General features: G+C 41.6%; 1 protein-coding gene across 2 annotated transcripts in view; it reads right to left on the reverse strand.

Moving 5' to 3' along the window:
• The window catches only part of LOC110494304 (FYVE, RhoGEF and PH domain-containing protein 5), a 55839-nt gene that overhangs the window by 15419 nt on the left and 27996 nt on the right, over positions 1–12424 (reverse strand). For both annotated transcript variants that reach the window (XM_036950384.1, XM_021569253.2), the window contains exons 8-12: positions 7683–7770; positions 6467–6517; positions 1181–1239; positions 644–715; positions 103–171 (exon numbers count right to left, since the gene is read on the reverse strand). In XM_036950384.1, the coding sequence (XP_036806279.1) occupies positions 103–171; positions 644–715; positions 1181–1239; positions 6467–6517; positions 7683–7770 (339 nt within the window). The remainder of the gene's footprint in view (positions 1–102; positions 172–643; positions 716–1180; positions 1240–6466; positions 6518–7682; positions 7771–12424) is intronic.

The following is a 12424-nucleotide window of genomic DNA, read 5'->3' on the forward strand; positions in this document are numbered from 1 at the left end:
ATTTTTAGCCTAAAAACCCCATTGCTTGTTCTGTCAGTTGTATATCTATAGGTTTGTGCTGGTGAGTGTCCTACCCTCCCACCAAAAGGAAGTGACATTTACCAGAAACAGGTGGCGTGGCTGTCTGAACTTCCTGCTGACCTTCATCAGAGTGCCCTCCTTCACAAACACCTGAGAACAACACACACACACACACACACACACACACACACAGGGTCAGACATAGGGTTACAAAATTCCTGGTCGAAGGAATCCCCGAACTCATAGAAAATAAGCAGGAAATCCAGAATCCTCCAACCAGAATTTCTGGAAAACCAGGGAATTTAATAAACATGTATTTATTTATTTTTAGAGAATTTTATAACCCTAGTTAGACAAAGTAGATTACATAGCAATTGGGGGCAGTCAGTGGGAAGTATTCGGCAGTTTTAACATTGAATCAAGAAAGTTGGAGAGAGGGCTTTTAAAGAGTCCTTTAAGAGTGTGTGCCTGTTCTACTCCACCCCACCTAGACACAAAGAGAGGGCCAGGGGATTCCCAGCTGACTGGTTATATAAAGGGCGACACGGGTGGGATGGAGAGGTGGAGGGTGCCCGGAGCCCTGGGTAGAAACAATGGTGTTATCAGGCAGGACGGAGCTCACCCTGCCAGGCTGGAGCAGATCCCTCTGGCCTCGAACACTGTACTCTATGTTGACCAGACGCAACAGGTTCTCCTGAGAGAGAGAGAGGGAGAGAGAGAGAGAGCTTGTATGAGAGATTATGCCAACATTCCATGTTAAACAATAACAATAACTAAAAGATAAAACGTTGTGCATCCCACAACACTGACTGTACACGCTAACACACACACAGGCAGAAAGGCAGGCATATAGGCAGATAGACAGGCAGATAGACAGACAGACAGGCAGACAGGCAGGCATGCAGGCATGCAGGCATGCAGGCAGGCAGGCAGGCAGGCAGGCAGGCAGACAGACAGACAGACAGACAGGCAGACAGACAGACAGACAGGCAGACAGACAGACAGACAGACAGGCAGACAGGCAGACAGGCAGACAGGCAGACAGGCAGACAGACAGGCAGGCAGGCAGGAATGTACGCAAGCACTCACGCACACATAATGTACACACACCATGTTGGAGGAACTGTCACAAACACTCGTCTTCGCACTTGAAACTCACCCCATGTTTCAAACTGTCATTGGCTTGATCCGCAACGTCTGATACTATCACCAGTGCGGCTGAGAGAGAGGAGACAGTGAAAATAGAAAAGTAAAGGGGTGTTAAAACAAAAATCAAAACGTACAGAGAACCAGAGAGGGACAGAGACCATTCTCATCTTTCATGACCTGTACATGTTCCACCCTTTTATCTAAGAAAATGTAGCCTATTTCAGAACAAAGTAGCCATTTTCATTCGCTATAGCAATATATTAAAACATACATTTATTTTGCAAGCTCCAACATCCCTTTTGAAAACATTGACAAAATGCACTCATTCATTAACACAAATGTATCCTATAGAACGGAGGTGCAGTCTGGTAAAAAAAACTGAAAGAATCTCCATAATAACGGACAAATCCACTGACACACAAGACTATATTTTGTAGGAGAGCTGGATGTAGACAAATTGTTCTGGCTGATACAGTATATTTGCAGGCAGTGTATTATTCAACAATGTCAGTACAACAAGGGGGAAATTGTGATGTAGATATTTGGGGGGACGAGGGGTGTTTTCAGGGGTATATGGAGGGGTATTTTAACCAAAAATATTTTGTATTATTATTATTAAGGGGGGAGGGGATGGGGGGGGACAGCTAACTTCCTTGATTTCACAACATTTGCTTTATAAAAAAATGAGTCAGAATTTATTTTCTGCAATTCTACACATTTTGCCATGGGGCAGAGAGAAAAACGTGCAATTCATGTCATGCTATTCTTCATATTTTGCCATGAGGATGAGAAAACATTTTGCAGTTTCAAAGCTAATTTCCTGTTACTCTACAAATTGTTCCATGAGGCTGAGAGAACATTTTGTTTTAAAGTAACTGTCCAGTGAAAATCTCACTTTTAAAAGTTCATATTCTGTTAACTCATCCAAATAATGTTGTTGACTCATCCTATACTGGTATTTGTGGCCAAAGCATAAATTGGAGAAAAAAACAACAAAACAATCACCTCAAACTTGTATCTTGAACAGACCATTTAAAAAATGCTTGATATTTCCTCATAGAGGATGATGTCATCCTCCTGAGGAGGATGAGCTGGCCAATCAGTGTTCTACTCGCATTAATATTTTTTATGACCGGTATATACCCATACCATTCTGATGTTGGGGTACGCCCACACCATTCCAACACAGAAAAGCTGCTTTTTAACATAATTAAGGAAAACTATTTCACTCATATTGTAATTAATTATCAGTCATATTTAATAGAAATCTGGAAACACTGGACACTTAATACATGTTCATATATTTTTTACCCCTTTTTCATGATATCCAATTTGTAGTTACAGTCTTGTCCCCTCGCTGCAACTCCTGTATGGACTCGGGAGAGGTGAAGGTTGAGAGCCATGTGTCCTCCGAAACACGATCCTGCCAAGCCCCACTGCTTCTTGACACCCTGCTCGCTTAACCTGGAAGCCAGCCGCACCAATGTCTCGGACGAAACACCTTACAACTGGCGACCATGTCAGCGTGCATGCGTTGCTAGAGCACGATGGGACAAGGACATCCCGGCTGGCCAAACCTTCCCCTAACCCGGACAATGCTGGGCCAATTGTGCGCCGCCTCATGGGTCTCCTGGTCGCGGACAGCAGCGACAGAGCCAGGGATCGAACCCGGTTGTCTAGTGACGCCTTAGACCGCTGCGCCACTCGGGAGGCATTGGACACATACTTTAAAGTTAAACTTTGGCCAAAAACGCAACAATAACTTTCAACTTTATAACTGATCAATGCACCATCATACCAGGTCATTTAATGTTAAAAAAATGTATGAATAAGATACTTGACTACAGAAGTACCATTTCCTACCAATCTCTACAGCTTCTGTCCAAAAACAAATAATGTGGAATGACGTCAACACATACTGGAGGAGTTACTGGCTAGCTACAATTGGCTAGTTTAGTTAACAAACTAGCTACGTCGGTCATGGCGCGCATGACCAGAATGACACATCGATGAACCACCAAAGGCACACCCCATTTTTGTATGAAAATTGAGAAAGAGGATAAGTTGGACCCTTTTTTGTGCCCAATGTCGACCGTTAAAGCTAATTTCCTGCAATTCTACACATTTTGCCATTGCTTATGATGTGTTCATATGCTATCTGGGGGGGGGCATATTTTTAAAGAAAGTATTGAGGGGATGAATCGACCTGTTCTGAATATATCCTCTGTGGCAATTTCGCCTATGTGAGTACCTGTACTTTTACAAATGCTTTGTGAAGGTGGAGAAGCATTTCTCTCCAAATACTGTGGTCTTAACAGAATTGTTAACAGAACAGCCCACTCCTGTACTCCATGTTCACCCATGACTGCATGGCCACACACGCCTTCAACTCAATCATCAAGTTTGCAGACCATACAACAGTAGTAGGCCTCATTAACAACAATGACGAGACAGCCTACAGGGGGAGGTGAGAGCCAGGAAAATAACCTCTCACCCAACGTCAACAAAACAAAGGAGCTTATCAGGGACTTCAGGAAATGGCAGGGGGAGCACCCCCCTATCCACATCGAGGGGACGGCAGTGGAGAAGGTGGAAAGCTTCAAGTTCCTCGGCGTACACATCACTGACGCACTGAAATGGTCCACCCACACAGACAGTGTGGTGAAGAAGGCGCAACAGCGCCTCTTCAACCTCAGGAGGCTGAAGAAATTTAGATTGGCAGCTAAAACCCTCAAACTCTTTTACAGATGCACAATTGAGAGCATTCTGTCAGGCTGTATCACCGCCTGGTACGGCAACTGCACCGCCTGCTACCGCAGGGCTCTCCAGAGGGTGGTGCGGTCTGCATAAAGCATCACTGTGGGAAAACTACCTGCCCTCCATGACAACTATATCACCCGATGTCACAGGAAGGCCAAAAAGATCATCAAGGACAACAACCATCTGAGCCACTGCCTGTTCACCCCGGTATCATCCATAAGGCAAGGTCAGTACAGGTGAATCAAAGCTGGGACCGAGAAACTGAAAAACAGGTTCTATCTCAAGGCCATCAGACTAGACTGTTAAATAGCCATCACTAGTACATTAGAGGCTGCTGCCCTATATACATAGACTTGAAATCACTGGCCACTTTAATAATGGAAGACTTGTCAATTTAATAATGTTTACATATTTTTCATTACTCATCTCATATGTATATACTGTATTCTTTTCCATTCTACTGTATCTTAGTCTATGCCGCTCTGACATTGCTCATCCAAATATTTATATATTTTTAATTCCATTCCTTTACTTTAGATTTGTGTTTATTATTGTGAAATATTTTTCACATCATATTCGTTAGAAAATCAAAATTGTCTTGGGCCTTCTTCTGAGACACCGTAATGTGTTATTATTTCAGATGGCTGTCTATCCTGTCTTTCCGTTTATAATCTAATGCTAAATTGCAGGTTTTGCAGAATATATTATTGTAAAATGCTTACTTACAAGCTCTTAACAATGCAGTTAGAGTTATAGATAGAGTTAGAGTTAATACAAGATTTACTACATAAACTATAGTAAAACATGAAAATCACAAGGTACAAAAGAAATGTACATAACAATAACAAGGATACATACAGGGGGTACCGGTACCGAGTCAATATGCGGGGGTACAGGTTAATCGAGGTCATTTGTAAAGGGACTATATATAGATAATAAACAGCGAGTAGCAGCAGTGTCAAAACAAAAGGAGGGGGGTTCAATGTAAATAGTCCGGTGGCCATTTGATTAGTTTAATTGTTCAGCAGTCTTATAGCTTGGGGGTAGAAGCTGTTAAGGAGTCTTTTGGTCCGAGACTTGGCGCTCCAGTACTGCCTGCCGTGCAGTAGCAGAGAGAACAGTCTATGACTTAGCTGACTGGAGTCTTTGACACTTTTTTGGGCCTTCCTCTGACACCAACTTATATAGGTCCTGGATGTCAGGAAGCTTGGCCCCAGTGATGTATTGGGCCATACGCACTACCATCTGTAGCGCCGCCATACCAGGCAATAATACAACCGGTCAGGATGATCTCGATGTTGCAGCAGTAGAACTTTTTGAGGATCTGGGGACCCATGGCAAATCTTTTCAGTCTCCTGAGGGGAAAAAGGTGTTGTTGTGCCCTCTTCACAACTGGCTTGGTGTGTTCGGACCATGATCATTTGTTGGTGATGTGGACAACAAGGAACATAAAACTCTATAAACAGTTTACTGGTAGCATTCACCTACGGTAGTAACACACTTGAGAAAGTCCACAGAATTGAAAAGTAATGAATTAAACAACCATGTCTCTGTCACTAACAAATACAGTCATGGGTGGTAACTTTACAATTCACTTTAAAAGGCAATTAGATTGGGGGCGTGGCTTACTGGGGGCGTGGCTTTCAACTAATTATTTTTGGCCACCCGTGAGTGGAAGTGTTGTAGCAGTTTATGTGGTCTTTGGTTGTGTTAATTAAATACTGAGTATGTCTGCTGCTAATTATGATGCCTTTGTAAATCTTTCATAAAAACTAATTTGCAAACGGCAAACTAAATGTTGTTGTGTTGTCCTTATTCCAACACTGAAATACTGACCTTGGGGTGTAATAATAAAAAATACTATATGAGATGTTATTGCACAACACTGAAAGTGTTAATTTCCTTAACACTGATAAAGTGTAACAGTGTGGACCTGATTTAACACTGGAGAATTTGCTGTGCACAGACACACACAGACCAGAGGGGCCAAAGATAGCACAGTAGCTACCCACTCGTGAATTACATATACAGTACACAGAGACAAGACAGCCAAAATGTCTCCCTAGTGACTTACCCACACACAAAGAAAAACATAGGGTAAAATGGCTCCCCTGTGAGTTACTCAAAATGCCAAATGAGCCCAAATAAATCCCTTATAAACACATACAAACAGAGCCGACATGGCCCTCTTGTGAATAATGCAATACAGACTAAGGAGGTATTATAAACTGGGTGGTTCAAGCCCTGGATGGTGATTGGCTGACAGCCGTGGTATATCAGACCGTATACCACGGGTATGACAAAACATGTATTTTTACTGCTCTAATTACTTTTGTAACCAGTTTATAATAGCAATAAGGCACCTCAGGGTTTGTGGTTTATGGCCAATATACCACAGCTAATGGCTGTATCCATGTACTCTGCGTTGCGTCATGCATAAGAACATGCCATGGTATATTGGCCATATACCACACCTCCTCGGGACGTATTGCTTAACTATACCATGGCTAGTGCTTATAGCAGAGCTCCACTGTACCTTGTGTATCTTCGTATTCTTTGGAGTCTGGGGAGAGGTTGTTCAGGTAATCTGGAGGATGAGGAAAACAAACAGCAGCAATTGAGAAAAGATACATGGCAATTGATTGAACCACAGTAAGATGAGACAGAAAGAGATCATTTTCATCATATACAATTTTTATGTATAAATGTTTTGATATACAGTACCGGTCAAAAGTTTGGACACACCTACTCATTCAAGGGTTTTTCTTATTTCTTTATATTTTCTACATTGTAGAATAATAGGGAAGACATCAACACTATGAAATAACACATTTGGAATCATGTAGTACCAATAAAAGTGTTAAACAAATCAAAATACATTTTATATTTGAGATTCTTCAAAGCAGCCACCCTTGGCCTTGATGACAGCTTTGCACACTCTTGGCATTCTTTTATCCAGCTTCACCTGGAATGCTTTTCCAACAATCTTGAAGGAGTTCCCACATATGCTGAGCACTTGTTGGCTGCTTTTTCTTCACTCTGCGATCCAACTCATCCCAAACTATCTCAACTGGGTTGAGGTCGGGTGATTATGGAGGCCAGGTCATCTGATGCAGTACTCCATCACTATCCTTCTTGGTCACATAGCCTTTACACAGTCTGGAGGTGTGTTTTGGGTCATTGTCCTGTTGAAAAACAAATTATAGTCTCACTAAGCTCAAACCAGATGGGATGGCGTATCGCTGAATGCAGAATGCTGTGGTTGAGATGTGTCTGTTACTTTAACTCTGGGAAGCATTTATTTGGACTGCAATCTGAGGTGCAATTAACTCTAATGACCTTATCCTCTGCAGCATAGGTAACTCTGGGTCTTCCTTTCCTTTGGCGATCCTCCTGAGAGCCAGTTTCATCGTAGCGCTTGATGGTTTTTGCGACTACACTTGAAGAAACTTGAAAAGTTCTTGACATTTTCCGGATTGACTGACCTTCACGTCTTGAAGTAATGATGGACTGTAATTTCTCTTTGCATATTTAATCTCAATTATAACATTTACTTTGATTTGTTTAATACTTTTTTGGTTACTACATAATTCCATATGTGTTATTTTATAGTTGTGATGTCTTCACTATTATTCTACAATGTAGAAATTAGAAAAAATAAAGAAAAACCCTGGAATGAGTAGGTGTGTCCAAACTTTTGACTGGTACAGTACATAATCAAAAATGATTGACACGCGCACGCACACACTTACCATTGAGGAGCATGCAGTATTGAGCCACCCGTACGATGACCTGCAGAAGCTGGTGTTTGAGAGAGACATTGTCTCCTGCCGGACTCTGCTGCTGGGAAAAACAGACAGACATGTTACTGATAGCCTACACATAACACAAAGCTATTTCCTATATCCATATCTTTCCAAAAATTCTTCATTGTTACAGTAAGAGAAAGGTTGACCAAATTATGAGCTTTTGCACCGACAGATGAGTAGACAGACAGAGAAAATAAAAAGAAAGGGAGAAAATGAGCGGGTGGCAGGAGGATAGACCTGTGTAAATTGCACTCCACACTCTTAAAAGTGAAGGTGCCTTTGAAGAACCTTTTGGGTTGCCATACCGGCGGAACCTATCCATTTTAAAAAGGTTCCTTGTACTACCCCTCTGAAAAGAATGCTAGAGGAAACACTGTGTAAAGGTTCAAACCTTTCTGTGATGGGAGGTGTTCAATGTTGAACCTTTTTACAGGCATGAACAGTCAAAATCATGAAATGTAATGATATTTGGATGAAACCAGATCAAAGTATGATGACCAAAGTATGAAAAATGACTGACTGTTGCTTCTACATAATGTTTCTGGTCCCCTTCCGCATGTCAAACACGTGGATTCAGGAGGCGGGATTGTTAAGGGGATAGGGTGAGGTAACCCTAACTCAAAAATGTGAATACACCAATGGTAACATGATATTCTCTTACCCAATTCAAATAAGTACCACCTTGTAACCAACATCAGAGAAGGCGTGTTTGCAGAGGGGTGGGGCTTATATAGCTAGATCGCTACTCTACTGGTGCCAAAATATGTCTGTAGGGTGTCAGAAAATATAATTAAAAGCTTACCCTATTCATTTATGGCAAAGATACTTATATTTCCCATTTCATCTGTGTTTGGTGTTAGCTAGTTACAGGTTAGCTAGATCTCCAGCCAGCATGGAACAAAAGGGGAGGAGGGTCATTCAAAACTCTGACGGAGTTGTCAGGTCAACACAACCGTCAGTGATGTGAACCACATCCGAAGACACATACCAAACAGGAGATATATTATATTTAAAAAAAATACATAATTGATGAAATTTCAATGTTCTTTGAGTTGCTTTGTGTATTGCCAAACTTGCTTGAGACTATTTTACTGCAACACTGCTCACTACATCCAAGTTTATTGACATAGGCATCTCAAAGTGCTGTCAGTCAAGGTGAGCTCATGAATAAAAGCTCCCCGCCCACTAAGCCTGTCTTTTCAAACTTCCTGGCACTTAGCAATGAGAGAAAAAGTACTTTTCACAAAAACACAATGGGTGATATTTTAGTCAAAAGGCTATTTACAGTTGAAGTCGGAAGTTTACATACACCTTAGCCAAATACATTTAAACTCAGTTTTTCACAATTCCTGACATTTAATCGTAGTAGAAATTCCCTGTCTTAGGTCAGTTAGGATCACCACTTTATTTTAAGAATGTGAAATGTCAGAATAATAGTAGAGAGAAGGATTTATTTCAGCTTTTATTTCTGTCATCACATTCCCAGTGGGTCAGAATGTAACGGTTTTCTTTAGGTGAAAGAGAGTCGGACCAAAATGCAGCGTGGTATTCTTGATACATGTTTAATGACGACGAAAAAAACAAAAACGTAACGTGAAAATCTATACAGTCTATTTGGTGCAAACAAACACAGAGACAGGAACAATCACCCATGAAACACTCAAAGAATATGGCTGCCTAAATATGGTTCCCAATCAGAGACAACGATAAACACCTGCCTCTGATTGAGAACCACCAGACAGCCATAGACTATGCAAGAAAACCCCACTAAGCCACAATCCCAAAACCTACGAAAAACCCCAAGACAAAACACACCACATAATAAACTCATGTCACACCCTGGCCTAACCAAAATAATAAAGAAAACACAGAATACTAAGACCAGGGTGTGACACAGAAGTTTACATACACTCAATTAGTATTTGGTAGCATTGCCTTTAAATTGTTTAACTTGGGTCAAACGTTTTGGGTAGCCTTCCACAAGCTTCCCACAATATGTTGGGTGAAGTTTGGCCCATTCCTCCAGACAGAGCTGGTGTAACTGAGTCAGGTTTGTAGGCCTCCTTGCTCGCACATGCTTTTTCAGTTCTGTGCAAACGTTTTATAGGATGAGGTCAGGGCTTTATGATGGCCTCTCCAATACCTTGACTTTTTTGTCCTTAAGCCATTTTCCACAACTTTGGAAGTATGCTTGGGGTCATTGTCCATTTGGAAGACCTTTAACTTCCTGACTGATGTCTTGAGATGTTGCTTCAACATATCCACATAATTTTCCTCCTTCATGATGCCATCTATTTTGTGAAGTGCACCAGTCCCTCCTGCAGCAAAGCACCCCCACAACATGATGCTGCCACCCCCGTGCTTCACGGTTGGGATGGTGTTCTTTGGCTTGCAAGCCTCCCCCTTTTTCCTCCAAACATAACGTTTGTCATTATGGCCAACAGTTCTATTTTTGTTTCATCAAACCAGAGGATATTTCTCAAAAAAGTACAATCTTTGTCCCCATGTGCAGTTGCAAAACGTAATCTGGCTTTTTTATGGAGGTTTTGGAGCAGTGGCTTCTTCCTTGCTGAGTGGCCTTTAAGGTTATGTCGATATAGGATTTGTTTTACTGTGGATATAGATACGTTGTACCTGTTTCCTCCAGCATCTTCACATGGTCCTTTGCTGTTCTGGTATTCACCTCTAGGAGACAGAATGCGTCTCCTTGCTGAGCGGTATGACGGCTGCGTGGTCCCATGGTGTTTATACGTGCGTACTATTGCTTGTACAGATGAACGCGGTACCTTCAGGCATTTGGAAATTGCCCCAAGGATGAACCAGACTTGTGGGGGTCTACAATATTCTTTGCTGATTTCTTTTGATTTTCCCACGATGTCAAGCAAAGAGGCACTGAGTTTGAAAGTAGGCCTTGAAATACATCCACAGGTACACCTCCAATTGACTCAAATTATGTCAATTAGCCTATAAGAAGCTTCTACAGCCATGACATCATTTTCTGGAATTTTCCAAGCTGTTTAAAGGCACAGTCAACTTAGTGTATGTAAACTTCTGATCCACTGGAATTGTGATACAGTGAATTATAAGTGAAATAATCTGTCTGTAAACAATTGTTGGAAAAATCACTTGTGTCATGCACAAAGTAGATGTCCTAACCGACTTGCCAAAACTATAGTTTGTTTACAAGAAATGTGTGGAGTGGTTGAAAAACGAGTTTTAATGACTCCAACATAAGTGTATGTAAACTTCCAACTTCAACTGTTCGGGACCTTTAATAATATATTGTAGAGGTGGCAGCCTATCAGACGGGAGGTGTGGCAGAGTTATTTTAGGTCATTCCTGTTTATCATGTTCAGTTGGTACACTGCAAATTAAAATGTTCCTTGAATATTTATGCATATTAAACATTCTAATATAATATTGACATTGCTGCGTACATACAGTAATAAAGTGTTAACTAATCCAACTTTGGGATTTGATTAGGCACTTTAAGAACTCATACGCCTCTGATACCTTCATTGAAGATACTAGCAATAGTTCCTTGAGGAACTCTAGGGATTCCTTGATGATCACCAGGTTTCCTCAAGTCACCACTAATTCTAAGAGTTTCAGAAGAATTACAAGTCACTTATGTGACAAGCCAGTGCCAATATCTCAACATAGTGCTGGTCAGCACTTATAGTCCCTACAGTGCCCTCCAGAAACATCCCTATACACTTGCACTTTTACACACACAAACAAGCATGTACACACACATACACACACACACATCCATGATCACACTTCCCCCCACATACAGCATGGGTCACAAATCAATGCCAAAGTCCTGGCAGAGCAATATGTTGATTTGATAGGGGAGTTTTAAAGACTGACCATCTGCTAATTAGCTTTTCTTATCTTCTTCACCAGCAGCTAGACAACAGCAATGCAACCAAAGACAAACACCCTACTGTACAGTAACATAGACCATATCAGCTCTCTCTCTCTCTCTCTCTCTCTCTCTGTCTCTCTGTCTCTGTGCATGCTGGGAGTTTTGGAGTTTGAGTGTTTGGTGTGGAGGGCTCTGTCCTAACTATCTTTCTTGATTCTGTCCTTGGTCTTTTCTTTCAATTTTATTTTCTATGGTGGAGGGCTAATGCATGATTTGTTTTAGCGGTATCCACGGTCTTTTTCAAAGTTAGGGTGGACGAGGACAGAGTTAGTTTCCTGAGGTTTGAAAGGTGTGGTGTGCGCGATGGCTTCTCACCCGGGCGTGGAGGAGACGCTGTCTATACGGCATGGATTCAGGTGTGTTCCTGAGAATGGAGTTAAAGTGCAGGAGGTTCTGCTTGCAGTTTGTGAACAGGTAGGAGCTGATTTTATACATTCCGCTTCTAGAATGAACAAAGCTGTGGTTGTGTTCATGAAAAGAGCACATTTGGTTGGTAGGCTAATTGCTAGTGGAATATTTGTAAGGGGTGTGTTGGTGCCAATTTGACCTCTTTCTACCCCTTTGACAAGGGTGGTAGTTGCAAATTTGCCTCAGTTTATTAAGGATGATCAAATCAGGAAAGAGCTGAGTCATTTTGGTAAGTTTGCTAGCGTTTTTCGTGTACTGTCGGCAGGTTTTCAGGCAGATGTCGTTAAGCACATGGTTTCGTTCAGTGAGGCAAGTGTTTATGTTTCTGAATAACAATGAGCAACAG

The sequence above is a fragment of the Oncorhynchus mykiss genome, chromosome 17 (assembly GCF_013265735.2).
Source record: "Oncorhynchus mykiss isolate Arlee chromosome 17, USDA_OmykA_1.1, whole genome shotgun sequence".
NCBI classification, from domain to species: Eukaryota; Metazoa; Chordata; class Actinopteri; order Salmoniformes; family Salmonidae; genus Oncorhynchus; species Oncorhynchus mykiss.